The 18,814-nt window shown below is 41.4% G+C and overlaps 2 protein-coding genes and 1 non-coding gene across 6 annotated transcripts; 1 reads left to right on the top strand and 2 right to left on the bottom strand.

Moving 5' to 3' along the window:
* Positions 1-115: 115 nt before the first annotated feature.
* On the top strand, positions 116-8,821 carry LOC111801836 (putative phospholipid-transporting ATPase 9). Of its 2 annotated transcripts, none has more exons than XM_087126803.1 (12): positions 116-603; positions 682-1,482; positions 2,723-4,071; positions 4,535-4,645; positions 4,730-5,006; positions 5,086-5,174; positions 5,267-5,363; positions 6,588-6,797; positions 6,878-7,003; positions 7,092-7,190; positions 7,283-7,474; positions 7,841-8,821. In XM_087126803.1, the coding sequence occupies exons 2-12, from the start codon at positions 1,090-1,092 to the stop codon at positions 8,471-8,473; spliced, it is 3,576 nt and encodes a 1,191-aa protein (XP_086982929.1). In that variant the 5' UTR covers positions 116-603; positions 682-1,089; the 3' UTR covers positions 8,474-8,821. The 2 variants fall into 2 exon arrangements, with proteins under 2 accessions (XP_086982929.1, XP_023541787.2); XM_023686019.2 differs by having other exon boundaries at positions 117-603; positions 5,255-5,363.
* LOC111801838 (proline-rich receptor-like protein kinase PERK9) lies at positions 7,180-18,582 on the bottom strand. Of its 3 annotated transcripts, none has more exons than XM_087126804.1 (10): positions 18,228-18,582; positions 12,114-13,533; positions 10,712-11,116; positions 10,547-10,633; positions 10,400-10,470; positions 10,242-10,318; positions 9,978-10,125; positions 9,384-9,545; positions 9,027-9,292; positions 7,180-8,607 (listed from the first exon to the last, which is right to left on the bottom strand). In XM_087126804.1, exons 2-9 carry the CDS (start codon positions 13,174-13,176, stop codon positions 9,113-9,115), a joined length of 2,193 nt encoding a protein of 730 aa, XP_086982930.1. In that variant the 5' UTR covers positions 13,177-13,533; positions 18,228-18,582; the 3' UTR covers positions 7,180-8,607; positions 9,027-9,112. The 3 variants fall into 3 exon arrangements, with proteins under 3 accessions (XP_086982930.1, XP_023541792.2, XP_023541791.2); XM_023686024.2 differs by having other exon boundaries at positions 18,332-18,582; XM_023686023.2 differs by lacking the exon at positions 18,228-18,582 and adding an exon at positions 13,574-13,628 and having other exon boundaries at positions 12,114-13,489.
* On the bottom strand, positions 17,373-17,508 carry LOC147790965 (small nucleolar RNA Z247). The gene has a single exon (XR_015422558.1). It is a non-coding gene; the product is annotated as a small nucleolar RNA Z247 (small nucleolar RNA).
* Positions 18,583-18,814: the final 232 nt, after the last annotated feature.

The following is an 18,814-nucleotide window of genomic DNA, read 5'->3' as shown; positions in this document are numbered from 1 at the left end:
ATTTAATTTAAAAATTATTTAGAGATGAATTAAACATGAACAGTTGGGAAATTTTGGGAAGAAAATGTGTAAAAACAAGAGATTCCGACATACCCATGAGCTAAAATTTGATAGAAATGGTGGGAACATAGTGATGAACACGACAGTTCGAGTGGATGAATAAACAAAATTTGTAATGAAATTCATCGATGAAACACTACAGATTGGTTAGCCCATGACAACATTGGACACGTTTGGCATCTTCCCTCTCTTCTCGGCGTATTCTTAGTTAATTAATCCAAGCCAAAAACATAACCCAAAACCCATCGCCCAAATTCTTTAATCCCACCTTCCAATTTTTGGTGTTCGTTTTCTCAAACCCATCTCTTTCCCAGTTCTTCAAAATTCCCATCAGATTCTCCGACACCCCTTTTGCGGTGTTCGAATCCGGTCTTTGCTCTAAAAATTTCCCTTAATTTGCTTCAAGGAGAGGCAAAGGTTTGCGACATAATCAAACCATTTAAACCTATGTTCTTGGAATCGTGTCTGAAAACGACCAGGATTTGTTTATTCCGATGTAGAAGAGAAGACCCTTTCAGAGCAGAAACCTAGTCGCCATTGGTGGTGAGCTAATGAGTAGCAGCTTTTAGTTTAAATCTCATAAACACAAATGACATTCTCTCTGTCTTTTCTGCTTTCTAGGGAGCTTCCTCAATTCCAAACGAGGAAATTTTGTTCGTTGAAGAACAGCTTCTTCAAAAGTTGAGATAAAATGCGAGAGATCGAGTTCGAATCTTCGTGTAATACTTCGAGGTCACGTGGGAGAGTTAAATATTTGGGAATTTTTACTCCAATCTCTCTGTTCTGTTTCTTTAGCTATTGGATGGCTTTTCATGGAAGCGCGTTGGCGGTTTCCGGCATTTCATGACAAACTTTAAGGTTTCTATTTCTGGGTTTTGTTGAACGAGGACGGAGAATACGAGATTACTCAGCTTTACTTGTCTTTCTGCTGGTTTTTTTTGATCATTTCTTGTAATGATCTCTTTGTTTGAACTGGGTTTTTAAGTTTATGTTCATTGTTGTCTGTAAATTGGTGTTTGTGAGAGAAAAATGAGCGGTGGCAGAAGGAGGAAGCTGCATTTTAGCAAGATCTACTCGTTTGCGTGTGGGAAAGCTTCTTTGAAAGATGATCACTCACAAATTGGGGGTCCTGGGTTTTCTCGAGTGGTGTTCTGTAATGAAGCTGAGTGTATTGAGGCTGAAATACGTAACTATGTTGATAATCATGTTAGTACCACTAAGTATACTTTGGCTACTTTCTTGCCTAAGTCATTGTTTGAGCAATTCAGGAGGGTGGCTAATTTCTTCTTTTTAGTTACTGGGATTCTTGCTTTTACTCCTCTTGCTCCTTACACAGCCGTCAGTGCAATTCTTCCTCTTATTATTGTCATTTCAGCTACTATGATCAAGGAAGGTATTGAAGATTGGAGGCGGAAGAAACAGGTACTTATCTCCTTTGTCACCTTGTTTTTTTTTTTGTAATGACTTGATGAGTTGAGCTTGATGCTTTCATGGCCTCTCAATCTGCTTCGTTTCCTTATGGTTGTCGTGATAGATTGAATTGAATTATGTGAGATCCCACGTTGGTTGGAGAGGGGGACGAAGCATTCCTTATAAGGGTGTGGAGGTCTCTCCCTATTAGATATGTTTTAAAAATCGTGAGGCTGATGACGATACGTAATAGGCCAAAGTGGTGGGTTTGGGCTGTTACAAATGGTATTAGAGCCAGACACCGGGTGGATTGTGAGATCCCATATCGTTTGGAGAGGGGAACAAAGCATTCCTTATAAGGGTGTTTAAATCTCTCCCTATTAGATATGTTTTAAAAATCGTGAGGCTAACAATGATATGTAACGGGTCAAAGCGGACAATATTTGCAAGCAGTAGGCTTGAACTGTTACAAATGGTATCAGAGCCAGGCATTAGACGGTGTGCTAGCGAGGATACTGGGCCCCTGAGGGGGGTGAATTGTGAGATCCCACATCGGTTGGAGAGGGGAACGAAACATTCCTTATAAGGGTGTGGAAATCTCTCCCTATAAAGTGCGTTTTAAAACCGTGAGACTGATGGTGACATGTAACGGGCCAAAGTAGACAATATCTACTAGCGGTGGGCTTGAACTGTTACAAATGGTATTAGAGCCAGACATCGGGCGGTGTGCCAGCTAGGACGCTGGCCCCAAGGGGGTGGATTGTGAGATCCCATTTCAGTTGAAGAGGAGAACAAAGCAAAGGGTGTGGAAACCTCTCCCTATCCCTATCAGACGCATTTTAAAAACTGTGAGGCTGACGGCGATAAGTAACGAGCCAAAATGGACAATGTTAGCTAGCAGTGGGCTTGAACTGTTACAAATGGTATCAGAGTCAGACACCGAGCGGTGTGTCAACAAGGACGCTAGCCCCCAAGGGAGGGTGGATTGTGAGATCCCACATCAGTGGGAGAGAGGAACGAAACATTCCTTATAAGGGTGTAGAAACCTCTCCCTATCAGAGGCATTTTAAAACTGTGAGGCTGATGACGATACGTAACGAGCCAAAGCGAACAATATCTTGAACGGTTACAAATCATCATATTGAAATTTCATCATTTAGGCCTAAGGACTATCAAGGTTTATATTGCTTAATATTAACTTTGGCTACTCATCTCGCATTGGTCCCTAATCTCTGCTGGTCGACCCTTTCAGGATATTCAGGTTAACACTAGAAAGGTTAAAGTGCATCAAGGTAATGGAGTTTTTGCTCATACAGAGTGGAAAACTTTGAGGGTGGGTAATGTAGTGAGAGTGGAAAAGGATGAATTCTTTCCAGCAGATATCATCTTGCTTTCATCCAGTTATGAGGATGCCGTCTGCTATGTCGAGACAATGAACCTCGACGGTGAGACAAATTTGAAACTAAAACAAGCATTGGAGGTAACTTCGCGTATGAACGAGGATTCGATCTTCAAAAGCTTTAAGGCTATCATAAAATGTGAGGATCCAAATGCAAATTTATACAGTTTTGTTGGAACTATGGAGTTGGAAGAGCAACAATATCCGCTATCACCTCAACAACTACTCCTTCGAGACTCGAAACTCCGGAATACAGATTATATATATGGGGTTGTTGTCTTTACGGGTCGCGACACAAAGGTTTTTCAAAATTCTACTGACCCGCCTTCGAAAAGAAGCAAAGTCGAGAGGAAAATGGATCAAATTATATACTTTTTGTTTGGTCTTCTGTTCTTGCTTGCTCTTATAGGATCTATCTTTTTTGGCTTTGTGACTGGCGATGATTTGAACAATGGGAAAATGAAGAGATGGTATCTCAGGCCTGATGATGCTGAAGTTTTCTATGATTCAAAAAGAGCTCCATTAGCTGCAATTTTCCATTTTCTTACAGCACTGATGTTGTATAACTACTTCATTCCGATATCACTCTACGTGTCGATAGAGATCGTGAAAGTTCTTCAGAGCATATTCATCAATCAAGATATTAATATGTACTACGAAGAAGCTAATAAGCCTGCACGTGCTCGCACCTCGAATTTGAATGAAGAACTTGGTCAAGTTGATACAGTACTTTCTGACAAGACGGGAACCCTGACGTGTAATTCGATGGAGTTCATCAAGTGTTCAGTGGCTGGGACGGCTTATGGCCGTGGTTTCACAGAGGTCGAAAGGGCCATTGGTGGACTGAAGAATTCACCATTGTATGAAGCTGTAAATGGGGGGAATCAACAAGAGGATGTCACTAAGAAAACTTCACATGTCAAGGGCTTTAACTTTCAAGATGATAGAATTATGAATGGGAACTGGGTTTATGAGCCTAATGCAAATGTCATCCAAATGTTTTTTCGTCTTCTTGCCACTTGTCATACGGCGATACCTGAAATCAACGATCACAGTGGCGAGGTGTCTTATGAGGCCGAATCACCGGATGAAGCAGCGTTTGTGATTGCAGCTAGGGAGCTAGGCTTTGAGTTCTATAAAAGAACACAGTCAAGCATATCACTCCATGAGTTTGAACCTTCATTAGGCAAGAAAGTTGATAGGTGACTATTTTCTATTTCTTCTGTTCCTTTTAGCTGATGGCATACTCATGAACTTCATATATTAAGAACACATGAGATAGATTTAAGCCATTGTTGTGGATTTCTGACATGCTTTGCACGGTGGACGTAAAATGTCGATATCTCTCTTTATTTCCATCCTCACACGAAGATGGCTGGTTATCTTTGCTAGATCCCACGTCGGTTGGGGAGGAGAACAAAACATTCTTTATAAGGGTGTGGAAACCTCCCTCTAGTAGACGCGTTTTAAAATCTCGAGTGGTAACCCAGAAGGGAAAACTCGGTGTGGAAACCTCTCTCTAGTAGACGCGTTTTAAAATCGTGAGGGGACGCCCAGAAGGGAAAGCCCAAGGAGGACAATATCGGCTAGCGCTGGGCTTGAGCTGTTACAATCTTTTTGTTGATTATCGAACGCCATCATGTCATTATTGTCTTTTTTTTGCAGAACATATAAACTGTTGCATGTTTTGGAGTTCAATAGCACGAGAAAGCGGATGTCTGTCATAATAAGAAACGACGAGGGGAAAATAATATTATTCTGTAAAGGTGCAGACAGGTTTGTGGTTGAAATGACTTGGTCTAATTCTTATCTCTGCTTTAGTTAAAGTTCAGAATCACCATGATTCCATTCTTTTTGCAGTGTCATGTTTGAAAGGCTTGGAAAGAATGGAAGGGAGTTTGAAGAGAGGACTAAGGAACATGTCAGCGAGTACGCCGATGCAGGCTTGAGGACTTTGATACTCGCCTACCGTGAGCTTGACGAGGAAGAATACAGAGAATTTCATCATAAGTTCACTATGGCCAAAACCTCAGTTGATGCAGATAGAGAATCATTGATTGATAAACTTACAGACAAAATTGAAAGGAATCTAATTCTTCTTGGTGCCACTGCTGTTGAGGACAAGCTTCAAAATGGGGTGAGTTGAGAAGTATCAATGGTTGCTAATGGTGAACCACTGTCCCGAGTGCATTCGTGTTAACGTTTCTTCGTGTTAGGTTCCCGAGTGCATCGACAGGCTCGCTCAGGCGGGAATTAAGATCTGGGTTTTGACGGGCGACAAAATGGAGACTGCCATAAATATTGGGTATGGATGCTTGTTGTCTATTTGAGGCTCAGTTGTATCATATCTGAATTAATACTTAACTTGAGAGCACAAAATGACAGTTTTGCCTGTAGCTTACTAAGAGAAGATATGAAGCAGATTGTCATTACTCTGGAGTCATCAGAAATTCAGGCAATAGAGAAGTCAGGGGATAAGGCTTCCATCATCAAGGTGAATCTATATTCGATCCTCGTTAAGTATACGATCGATTCCGTAGAACGTTTCTGTTCATGTGTGCATCTGTTTTCTGATATGTATTGCTTTCGTATGTACGTTGTTTGAAAAATTCTCTGATACTTTAGATTTGCGATTTCGATGTATCCTATACATGTTTGTCTTACGTCCTGTTTATGAGTAAGTTTTGTTTATGTGAGATTCCACATTAGTTGGAGAGGGGAACGAACCATTTCTTATGAGGGTGTGGAAACATCTCCCTAGTAGACGCATTTTAAAACCTTGAGGTGAAGCCTAGAAGGGAAAGTCCAAAGAGGACAATATCCCCTAGCGGTAGGCTTGAGTTGTTATAAATGGTATTAGACCCAGACATTGGGTGGTGTGCCAGCGAGGTCGTTAGGCCTCTAAGGGGGGTGGGTTGTGAGATCCCACATCGGTTGGAGAGAGGAACGAACCATTCCTTATAAGCGTGTGGAAACCTCTCCCCAGTGGACGCGTTTTAAAACCTTGAGGGGAAGCCTAGAAGGGAAAGTCCAAAGAGGACAATATCTGCGAGTGGTGGGCTTGAGTTGTGACACATGGTATCAGACTCAGACATTGGGTGGTGTACCAGCGAGGTCGTTAGGCCCCTAAGGGGGTGGGTTGTGAGATCCCACATTGGTTGGAGAGAGGAACGAACCATTTCTTATAAGGTGTGGAAACTTCTCCCTAGTAGACGTGTTTTAAAACCTTAAGGGGAAGCCTAGAAGGGAAAGCCCAAAGAGGACAATATCTGGTAGTAGTGGGCTCGAACTGTTACAAATGGTATCAGAGCCAGACATCGGACAGTGTGCTAGCGAGGACGCTGTCTCTGAGGGGGTGGGTTGTGAGATCCCACACGATTGGAGAGGGGAACGAAACATTTTTTGTAAGGGTGTGGAAACCTCTCTCTAGTGGACGCGTTTTAAAACCTTAAGGTAAACCTAGAAGGAAAAACCCAAAGAGGACAATATCTGCTAGCGGTGGGCTTGAGTTGTTACAGTTTATGAAGCTAATATCGGTTCATGCTTTCCTTGGACGTTCTACATAACATGGTTGAATCTTTTCTATCCATGAGAGTTGAATTGTTTTTAAAGAATAGTTATTTTTTCCTGTATGTTGCAATGCCTTTGTTTCTTTTTATTCGTGGATCGGCCGACTCCCATCCTTCCTTGTGCTGAAATCTTTCTGACTATCTTTTAGGCGTCGAGGCAATGTGTTCGTGATCAGATTACTCGAGGGAGAGCTCAGATCAATTCATCAAGTGGGTCATCTGAAGCATTTGCATTAATCATTGATGGAAAATCGCTTTCTTATGCTTTAGAGGACAGTATGAAGGCATCGTTTCTCGATCTAACGATACGTTGCGCTTCTGTTATTTGCTGCCGTTCATCTCCAAAACAGAAGGCATTGGTATGTTTTCACACTTTTAGTCTTTAATTTGCTTAAAAATCACATCTTGAAAAAATATTGACCTCGACTCATGGTGTCAGGTAACAAGGTTGGTTAAAACTGGAACACGAAAAACAACTTTAGCTATCGGCGATGGTGCTAACGATGTAGGAATGCTTCAAGAAGCGGATATTGGAGTCGGAATTAGTGGTGCTGAAGGAATGCAGGTGCTTAAGAAAGCAGACAACACTTGATATTCAAAGCTTTCGATAATTTTTTCCAACGTCTCACGAGTTCTTTTATATTTCAACTCAGGCCGTTATGTCGAGCGACGTTGCGATTGCTCAGTTTAAATATTTAGAGCGCCTGCTTCTCGTGCATGGACATTGGTGCTACAGAAGGATATCATCAATGGTAATGCAATTTATAAATATGGAGATTCAGAAAACATCATCTTTCATAGTTATCACTTTGTGACATTGATGAGCTTACCTCTCTATGTGCAGATTTGCTACTTCTTCTATAAGAATATTACTTTTGGTTTTACCATATTCTTATACGAAGCATTCACATCATTCTCTGGGGAACCTGTATATAATGATTGGTTTTTATCACTTTACAACGTTTTCTTCTCGTCGCTTCCAGTCGTTGCTTTGGGAGTCTTCGATCAGGACGTATCTGCACGGCTCTGCCTCCAGGTATGCTTAGATTATGTGCTTGTTTCTTTGTTGTCCGGTTGCTGTTTGAGTTCTTCTGTTCTAGTTATGGCTGTGCTTTTGCCATATCCTTTCTCATGAACTCAGCCTACCATTAAGTAACTGATGAGATAGAGACCCAGTAAAGATTAGATTTCTTCTTAAACATGAAGCCATTTGCTTGTTTCTTCAACCGTGAAGCGTCGTGAGGAACATGAACGTATATTCTGAGAGAGAAAACAGAGTAGAAAACACCATAAGAAACTGATATCTCTTTCTTTTCCGTCAAGAACAGTAGGCCCTGATGCATATAATAAGTAAGTGGAATTGGCCAAATTTTAGGCTTCATTTCTTTGTTTGATGTGGCAGTTTCCTCTCTTATACCAACAAGGGGTGCAGAATGTTCATTTCAGCTGGCTCCGAATACTCAGTTGGATGTTTAATGGATTGTGCAGTGCTGTGATCATTTTCTTCCTTTGCACTGGCGCACTTGAGCATCAGGCATTCAACTCCGATGGGAAACCTGCAGGGCGGGAAATTCTGGGTGCGACGATGTACTCTTGTGTCGTTTGGGTTGTGAACTTGCAAATGGCGCTCGCTGTTAGCTACTTCACCTTGATACAACATCTTTTCATCTGGGGTTCCATTTCAATTTGGTACATTTTTCTCCTGATTTATGAGTCCATGACCCCCACCCTTTCAACCAATGCTTACAAGATCTTCACTGAAGTCCTTGCCCCTGGCCCTTCCTACTGGCTTGTCCTTTTCTTTGTGGTGATCTCAACACTCATTCCTTACTTCTCCTACTCAGCATTACAGATGAGGTTCTTTCCCATGTATCATCAAATGATTTTATGGATTAGAAATGAAGGGCAACTAGACAACCAGGAGTACTGTAATATGTTGTGGAAGTACAAATTCCGATCGACGAGTGTAGGTTCCACAGCACGGTTAGCAGCCAAAAGGAACAACTCAAAACCAAGAAACCAGACTTATATTTGACAAGCTCAACATCAGTCTCGATCTTCACTGTTTATTGTCGAAAATAGAAGCTTTCTTCGACGTGTACACATTGGATAGGATGCTGTTTTCTTGCTCTTGTGCAAATCTGCCATGTTCAAGAGCAGAAGCATAGCCTGTAGCAAGAAAATACATAAGCAAAATCAGCCAAAAAGGAGAGGTGTTGGTAGAACATTTGTTGTATACTGTTCCAACTTCTGTGTACATTACAAAAGTGAGGGAATTCATTGTAGATTAGATACATTAGTTTTGTTAACAAAGAAAAAAAAGAACATGATAAGCAGAGCCACTCAACTTCCTTTTCAATCTAACTTTACCAACTTCACAATACTATTGTTGCAAAAATACTATTGAGAACTGATGTGAATAATGAATAATATTTAACAAGTTGTCCTTTTTCCTATAACAGTCTTCAAATCTCATTTCCTATGTTATTTTTCATAATATGATTTATGTATGAACAATATGAATCTAAGGAACATGAATTGGAGGCTTGTTAATCTTTAATTACATGAAGGTTCTTGTAATCAATCACCTGAGTTTCAGTCAGCATGGGCAAAAGCCTTTCCTGGTCATGAGATGTTTCCCCTCTCTATTATATCTACAAAATCTCCTGATAAATCAGGCATTTGAGCTACCTTGGCTATAAAAGTCTGAGCTGTAATCTTGGTTTCCAAATGCCAGCATTCGGAAAAACCTAATCTCAGCAGACTTTTGACCGGAGTCGAAGGCTTGACTCTCCCCGAATCTCATTCCATTACTTAAATCTGTTGCAGCTAAACTATCAAAAGCTCGAACAACCTGAGAATGAGAACATGAGAAGAACAAGATTTAACAAGGGTGAGTTTTGGTTTTTCGTATTCGTGTCACAAATTGGTTAAAGAAACACAACCTGTCCCATCTGTGGTCTCTTTGCGGACGCATGCCGAACGCAAGCAGCAGCTATTCCTATCATCTTCAACATTTCACTCTCAACATAGTTCCTTTCAAGCCTTGGGTCCACCAACCTTTCAAAATCTTGGCTGTGGAGCGCATGGTTTAGTAAAGGCCGACCCTGAAAGATAAGAACTTTGTCAGAAAAGGCTGATTTGGAAGTTCGAAAATCGCCATCTTCGGGCATTGATCTCATCGATGAATGTCCAATAACAGTTTGGACAATTTGATGCAGAGGAACTAGATTATCGTTCAAGAATGTTTGACAATGTTGACTGTGTTATTTGTAATTCTCATTTCGTTCATTTCTTATGAAACTTCAATAGTAGATCCTAAAATAACACTTTCTCAAGCTATTCGGAGATCTAGTAAGGGCATTCATGCGTCATATGATAATTGTGGTCTTCCAAGTCCATTACGAAAGCAGCAGCAGTTAAGTTCTTACAAAATTCAAAGAAGAGATACTCGAACAACAAAATCATAAAAAGGTTGGTGGCATCATTGCATCATATCCGTATAGTGAAAACATACAAGAGAAGCATGAATATATTACCCATTCAACAAGGCTCTCGTCCCCCATCGGTTGGGATGCATCAACAGCCTTTCGACCAGTAATCAGCTCGAGAAGTACGACTCCAAAAGAATATACATCCGATCTCTCAGTTAACTTCCCACTCGATGCATATTCAGGGGCAACATATCTACGACAGAGAGAAGTCGAATTCTTGTTGAAGCAAAATGAGATAATTATTGAAGCTCAAACTTAAACAGACTTTAGATTCTAGGAGGGTATTGGTGCCAATCATAAATGACCTACCCGAAAGTTCCCACTACACGAGTGGTTATATGAGTCTGTGCATCAAGAGCTAATTTAGCCAGCCCGAAGTCTGAAACCTGCATGACAACCAATGAAAGCATGAAGCCCAACCCTTTAAGCTAAGCATTTTAGCATAGGCAATTAAACTTCCTGCATACCCGAGCTTCAAAATTTTCATCTAGAAGAATGTTTGAAGATTTGATATCACGGTGGATAATTCGAGGATGGCCTGACACAGATAAAAATGTCAGTCTTAAGATTGACACCAATTAGCAGCTTCTACAGGAAAAGGCATAGAAACTTACAGTCTTCATGAAGATAAGCTATTCCCCGGGCTGCCCCAGCTGCAATCTTAATGCGTCTTGCCCAGTCCAGAACGAGCTGGTCGTCCCCTAGTGTCGAAAAATGAGAGAAAGGTCAATTCTGCTCTTAGTATTGAGATAAGTCAAAAGATCTGAAATCAATAATACCTTTAACATGAAGATGGTAGTAAAGGGAATTGTTAGACACATAATCATAAACCAGCAACCTCTGATGCTCTGAAATGCAGTAGCCCACAAGAGAAACCAAATGGCGGTGGTGTACGCGACCAATTATCTCGACTTCAGCTTTGAATTCCTGCTCACCCTGACCACCACCAATCTTTAGCTCCTTCACTGCAACCTCTCTTCCATCTGGTAGATATCCTTTATAAACAGAACCAAATCCACCTTCTCCCAAAAGATTCTGAGCAGAAAATGCATTTGTTGCTTTGAAAAGTTCTTCATATGTAAAGAATGACCTTGAATTGCCCAACCCACCAAACTCTTTTGGAGAGAATGTTCCACCACCATGTCTGTCTTGGTGAAGTGTGGAATGGACCTTCATAAGGGATTCTAAGAAGAAATTACATAACTTATTGAATTTCAGTAATTTATTCTCAACGACTCCATTAATATTATCTTTTCCTACTAAAACATTAGAATAAATATTGAAATACCCTTCAAAATGACACATCCAAAAGTATAAAATCATTAAACACTCTAATTCCCAATCATAAAATGTGAGATCCCACATCGGTTGGAGAGGAGAACAAAACATTCTTTATAAGGGTATGGAAACCTCTCCCTAACGTACGTGTTTTAAAAACCTTGAGGGGAAGCTCGAAAGAGAAAACCTAAATAGGACAATATCTGCTAGCGATGAGCTTGAGCTGTTACAAATGGTATAAGAGCTAGACACCGGGCGATGTGCCAGCAAGGAGGCTGAGCTCCGAAGTGGGGTGGACACGAGGTGCCAACAAGGATGCTGGGCCCGAGGGGGGCGGATTGGGGGGTCCCACATCAATTGGAGAAGGGAACGAGTCCCAACGGGGACGCTAGACCCTGAAGGGGGGTGGATTGTGAGATCCCACATCGGTTGAGGAGGGGAACAAAACATTGTATGGAAACCTCTCTCTAGCCGATGCATTTTAAAAACTTTGAAGGGAAGCCTAAAAGGGAAAGTCCGAAGAGGACAATATCTGCTAGTAGTGGGCTTGGGCTCTTACATGCTCTTACATAAAAAAAATATACCTCTTGTATTTTAAAAGAAGAAAGAAAAAAAGAAAAAAGAGAAAGATACCTCTGCAAAAATATGACATGACATTGGTCATATTCTTTAAGAAAAGCACAAGGACTAAATTGAAATCACAGTAAACTATCAGGCAGGATGGTAATCATAAATGCAGAGGTCTGCAGTCATATAACATTACTGTAGTCATGTTCATGAAGGAAAACACAACGATCGAATTAAAGACGTCGCAATAAATTATCAAGCAGGAAGATAATCATAAGTGCTGGGAGGGAGGATAAGAACATGTATGACAGCGAAATAATATTTACATTGCAGTACCTGACTTAGGTGAGGAGCCCATAGAAGATGGTATAATGTAACCCCTACGACCAGAATCATTTTTTCTTGGCTTCCTGATGTACCATACAACAAAACCAACTATGGCAAGCACTACAATTCCAGCCACTACACCAATTGCAATCACACTCCCAGTATTTATTCCTCCATTGCTGTTCGAATTCGAGTTTACTCCGCCATTAGGACCCGAACCATCGTCCGTGGGATTTCCTGGCGGCAATGTTGGGGTTTTAGACGATACTGGAGGAGAAACAAGGGATGGTGGAGGAGGCGAAATTGATGCGGGCGGCGATGGCTTGGGAGGACTTGAAGCTGGGGGGTCACTGGGAGGGGGAGGACTTGAAGCTGGGGGATCACTGGGAGGAGGAGGAGAAGTGAGCCTTTGAGGTGGAGGTGAGTTTCTAGGAGGTATTGACGCTGGGGGTTGAGGTGAAGTTTCTGGAGGTGCTGATGGTGGTGTTGGGGGAGGATTCTCAACTGGGGCTGTGGTCGGCGGCGATGGATTATCCGAGGGGTTTTCTTGTGGTGGTGGTGGCAGAGGTGGCGGAGATGAGAGTTGAGGAGGATTTGATGATTGTGGAGGAGGGGTTTGAGGAGGCTCTGCTACAGGAGGTGGAGGTGAATTCGGTGGGGGGGGATTAGATGACGTTGGTGGAGGGGAGCTTACTGGTGGGGTTGCTGATGGTGGTGTGGGATCCGGTGTTAACGGGGGTGGAGCACTGGACGGAGTTGGTGGTGGAGTTGCCGGCGGAACAGTCCGAGGCGGCGGAGGAGACAATGCGGGTGTTACAGGGGGCGGAGTTCCAGAAGCAGGTGGCGGTGAAGTAGCAGATGGTTGACGAGACGGCGGAGGAGGAGATGACTGGCCTGATGGGGACGGAGTCGGAATTGAGGGGCCAGAAGGATCCGGAGGAGGCGATTGTAGCGGCGGCGGAGAAGGAGGTTGCGGTGGCAACGGTGACGGAGTACTGGGCGGCGGAGTAGATGGAGTGGAGGGAGAAGCCGGTGATGGAGACGAATTAGGCACCGGTGCTACGGCCGCCATTTCCGATAAAAATCAAGCTCAAACTTAACGATACAAAAAAATTCCGGTTGATCAACTCACCTGGAAACTTCAGCTTTTGGTGAAACTCATTCAATTCGCATCTATTCCAGATAACCACACGATCAAATTGAATCTTCACAAGTTCAGTCCCGATGATATTTCGATTCAAACAAACTTCAAAATCACTATTCAATAAACCGGAATCATCCAGTGCTCTGTTTCACTCCTCGAAGCAAAATCATAGATTATATAACTCAACAAAGTCAAAACAGTGTTCTCCAGCTACGTTTCAATCACAATCCAGAGATTATAGCTAAAATCAGATCATCACAGAAACAATCAAATTCACCTCCAGACCTACGAACAAATCAAAGAAGCAACAAGTTCAGAGATATACCTACTAAAAAAACTTGAACAGGAGCGCGATTATCAGACTATTTGGGGAAGGTTCTATCAAGTTTATGCAAAACTGTGCCTCACACTATTGAGGACATATTCTATTTATATTGGCAAAAGATTAACTAATAGATCCGATTTCATAGGAAACTAACGAAGTAAGCCTATTCTTATGGCATGACTAACTTCAAGCTATTCTAATGGATTGACCAATTCTAACAGTCCCCTTCAATCCCAACAAGTCTTGTACATGTTGAGATTGTTACAATGTGTAGTAAAAGGAGTTTTAGACAGTGGTTTTGTCAGGATATCAGCTACTTGATCACTTGATGAAATGAACCGAACTTCCATTGCTTTACGTGCTACTTGTTCTCGAACAAAATGAAAATCAACTTCAATATGTTTCGTTCTAGCATGAAATACTGGATTTGAAGTTAAATATGTAGCTCCGAGGTTGTCACACCAGAGGCGAGGAGCCTTTGATTGATACACGCCCAGTTCCTTCAGTAATGACTTGATCCAAATCATTTCTGCAGTAAGATTCGCAATGGCCTTGTATTCTGCTTCGGTGCTTGATCTTGACACTGTAGCCTGTTTTCTGGAACTCCATGAGATTAGATTTGCTCCAAGAAATACAGCAAAGCCGCTAGTTGAACGTCGATCATCGGGACAACCAGCCCAATCAGCATCAGAAAACCCCGACAACATCATGGTTGATTTCTGAATTTTCACTCCTAATGCTAGTGTGCCTTTAACATAACGAAGAATTCTCTTCACAGCACCCCAATGAGCATCAGTAGGTGTATGAAGATATTGACACACTTTATTGACAGCAAATGCCAAATCAGGCCTAGTCATTGTCAAATATTGTAGTGCTCCCACTGTACTTCTGTATTTGAATTGTTCTTCAGCTGATAAGGGTATTCCTTGTTCTCTGAATAATTTTTCAGCAGAACCCATTGGTGTAGACATAGGTTTGCATTTTTCCATGTTTACTCTTTTCAACAAATCTAAGGCATATCGTCTCTGTGACAGTATGATACCATCTCGTGTTTTCTTGACTTCAATACCCAGAAAATACTCAAGACCACCCAAATCTTTTACTGCAAAATCTATTTTCAATTTCTGAATCAACCTTTCGGTTGCTTGATCAGAGGAGCTCACAATAATTATATCATCAACATAGATGAGCATATAGATAGTTATCTCTCTGTTTTTGAGAATAAAAAGAGATGAATCAGCTACTGAAGCCTTGAAGCCTAACTCAATAAGTTTTCCAGTCAACCTTGAATGCCAAGCTTTTGGGGCTTGTTTCAGGCCATAAAGGGCTTTCTTGAGCTTGCATATGTAATTCTTTGGTTTGGCTGAGTCTTGAAATCCTGGTGGTTGTCGCATGTACACTTCCTCTTTCAGAATTCCATGCAAAAATGCATTTTGGATATCAACTTGTCTCATATTCCAGCCCTTGGTTACTGCTAGCGAAAGAATGACCCTGATTGTTGACGGTTTGATCACAGGGCTAAAAGTATCAGTGTAATCAACACCAAATCTTTGCTTGAATCCTTTGGCAACTAATCTTGCTTTTAATCTTTCAACTGACCCATCTGCTTTTCTTTTCACTTTATACACCCATTTACTATCAATGAGATTTATTCCAGGTTTGGGTGGAACTAGATCCCAAGTGGCATTTCGTTTTAGCGCTGAGAGCTCATCATTCATTGCTCCTCTCCATCTTGGATGTTGCATGGCTTCCTGCAGGTTTCGAGGTTCAGTAGCAGTCTCTATGATCGGAGTTGTGATAGTTACAGCGCTTGCGAATTTTCTTGAGGTTTCTGAATATCTGATAGTTCCATCAGTGAATTGTTTAGCTTGTACAATGTTATTTCTCAACCTTGTTCGCATTGGATGTTGACTAGCTGCTTCAGTTGGTTGATCAGACACATGTTCATGAGTTTGGTTTTGAGCATTGATCGAACTGCTCTCAGCTTCATATTCTGCAATTTCCTCTGAACTTCTTGTATTATCTGCAGAAGATAAGCTGACACCAGACAAGTTGTCACTAGCAATATTATCAGTTTGACCATCATTCATATGGGAATTACTAACAACTGGTTCAATATCTGTAAGAGCATTTTCAGTGTAAAAATTAGCAAGTTTGGCTAAGGCTGGAAGTAGAACAGGATGATGTGGATTTGTGGTTTTGTTTGGTGGCTTAGATTCTTCAAAAGGAAAAATATTTTCATCGAAAACCACGTCTCTAGAGATGTAAATACGTCCTGTACTTCTATTTAAGCATTTATATCCCTTATGAGAAGAACTATAACCCAAGAATATACATCTAGTAGTTCTGAAACTCAGTTTCTTGTTGTTGTAAGGCCTTAAATTAGGCCAGCAAGCACAGCCAAACACCCTAAGCATGGAGTAGTCTGGACTTTTACCAAACAATTTATGAAGTGGTGTGTCTTGTTGTATGGTTCGGCTGGGCATTCTATTTATAAGAAAGCAAGCTGTGTTGAAAGCTTCATCCCAGTAGGATAGAGGCATGTTGGCTTGAGCGAGTAAAGCAAGGCCAGTTTCTACAATGTGTCTGTGTTTTCTTTCGACTAACCCATTCTGCTGGTGTGTGTGAGGACAGGAGATATGATGTTCAATGCCTGTGGATTTGAAATAATTGTGTAACCGATGGTATTCACCCCCCCAATCTGATTGGACGGAGCGAATTTTGGTATTTAGCATAGTTTCAACATGTTTTTGAAATTGAAGGAACACAGACTCAACATCAGATTTGCATCTCAGAAAGTAAATCCAAACATAACGACTAAAATCATCAACAAAGGAAACATAATATTTGGAATTATTTACTGACGCAATGGATGGACCCCATACATCAGTGTGAATTAATTGAAGGGGTGCTGTAGATACATGCTGAGAAGAACCAAATGGCAATTGATGTGCTTTCCCTAATTGACAAGCATTACAAATTGAGGAAGAGGGAATATTAGTATCTATAGCTAAATTATTATCTTGTAGAATTCTAATGGTAATTGGAGATGCAGGGTGCCCTAGCCTTCTGTGCCATTGTTCTTTCGAAAGTTTGGCTGTCAGCAAGGCTTGACTGAAATTATGCGGTAGAACGTATAGGCCATTCTTACATCTACCGTGGAGCAGGAGTTTCTTCGTGACTCGGTCCTTAACCAAAAAATAGTTTGGGTGAAATTCTACAACAGCATTATTATCAGATGCTAGTCTTTGTACTGAAATTAGGTGCTTATTGATTTTAGGAACATATAGGATATGTTTCAGAACAAGAGATGAACCAGAAATTAATGAATTCCCAATATGAGAGATAGACAAACCTGCGCCATTTGCAACCTGAATTTGGTCGGTGCCAGTGTAGCGTTCTCTGGTGGTAAGCCTCTCTAGGTCATTGGTGATATGATCTGTGGCTCCAGTGTCAACATACCAGTTTGTGTCACTAGTGTATCCACTTGTTGCCAAAGCTGCTTGTTTGAGATTATTTTCGGCTTGATATGCCTGATCAAATCTGTGCCAGCATTGCAAAGCATCGTGATTGGGCTTACCACAAATCTGACAGACAATGCCTGAGCTGCTTTGTGTCTTTGATGGTTGACGTCCAGGATTGTTCACAGTACGCCTTGATTGTCCATGACCACTATTTAACTGACGACTACGACCGCGACTACCTCGACCTCCATTGGCACCTCCACGAATGGATATCCTATTGACATTGTTAGCAGATGAAAGTTGCTCAAATGTACCCTTACGCAAGTGCCGCATCTCATAGCTCAGCATGTGAGCATACACGTCGCTGACAGTGTATACATCTGTTCTGGTTGTAATGCTTGTGACTAGAGGATCATAATCTGGACCAAGTCCTTGCAGCATGTAGGCGATGAGTTCTTCATCCTCTATTCGCTTGCCAATGGCAGCAAGTGTATCACCAAGATGTTTTACTTTACGAAAGTAGTCAGCAATTGTCATGTCCTTTTTCTGGATAGTAGAGAGTCCCATACGGATCTGCATTGCTCTTGCTCGAGATGTGGAAGCAAATTGTCGCTCCAGCGTAATCCAGGCTTCTCGTGCAGTGGTGATTCCAACCATCGTGCTGAGAACCTCCTCAGTGACTGATGAGTTGATGAGGCTGAGTACCAGCTGGTCCTGGGGGTACCAGACTGTGAACTCAGGGTTGATGATAATTTTGCGATTCCCTGTTTCTTCACTTGGTTCAACGGCGATCGTCTGGCTTGGTGCAGGCATGGATCCATCCACAAAACCAACAAGGTTTTGGCTACGCAAGTAGGGAAGGATTTGGGTAGACCACAGTAGATAATTTTCTTGTGTAAGCTTAACACTAATCACCTGACTGATCGACGGAGAAGACATTGTGTTGTTTGGGATTGACATGTCTAACAGCAGAGGCTATGGATCTCGTGGATCTTATTTCGGCTCTGATACCATATCAAGTTTATGCAAAACTGTGCCTCACACTATTGAGGACATATTCTATTTATATTGGCAAAAGATTAACTAATAGATCCGATTTCATAGGAAACTAACGAAGTAAGCCTATTCTTATGGCATGACTAACTTCAAGCTATTCTAATGGATTGACCAATTCTAACAGGTTCAAGTACTCAGAATCAGCAATGGATTCCAGCTGATTGAAGAAGCAAAAGCATCGAACCGACACCATGAAAATAGCCATGGAGAAGAAATTGGAAGCTGAAGACGAGCTTACCTTTTCCGTCAACAATTTCCCCCTCACTTTGTTTCTTTCTGAGGATGGAAACGGAAATAGAAATTCCTCGAAAGAGCAGCCAAGTTTGATTCCCGAATTCCCTATAGGAAAAAAAGGCTTTCCGAAGAACACAGATTGTGGGGTCCCAAATTGATAGCAACCCAAAAGATTGAATATAAAGATTTTGTCAAATGTTTGAATTCAAGAACAAAAGTAATTTTCATAACGTCGGCTCAATTTAAAATCATCATTATAACGAGTAATTTTGCAACGTAATTCCATGGTCTTCAATATCTTGCCATGGTCAACCCACAACCAATTGATTCAAAGTTTGATTTAGTCTCGTAATTATAGCTATCATTTTCATTATTGAATTAGACAAACATAATAGCTCCCTAAAACTCTATAAAATAAAAAGAACTCAAGAATGAATCCGCGCGGATTGCGCCATTGATGATAGAATTGTTGGATGAAAGTCCCAAA

The sequence above is a fragment of the Cucurbita pepo genome, chromosome 9 (assembly GCF_057944985.1).
Source record: "Cucurbita pepo subsp. pepo isolate OVF chromosome 9, ASM5794498v1, whole genome shotgun sequence".
In the NCBI taxonomy this organism is placed as follows: Eukaryota; Viridiplantae; Streptophyta; class Magnoliopsida; order Cucurbitales; family Cucurbitaceae; genus Cucurbita; species Cucurbita pepo.
Note: the sequence above shows the minus strand (reverse complement) of the source record. Positions and strands in the feature narration are given on the sequence as shown.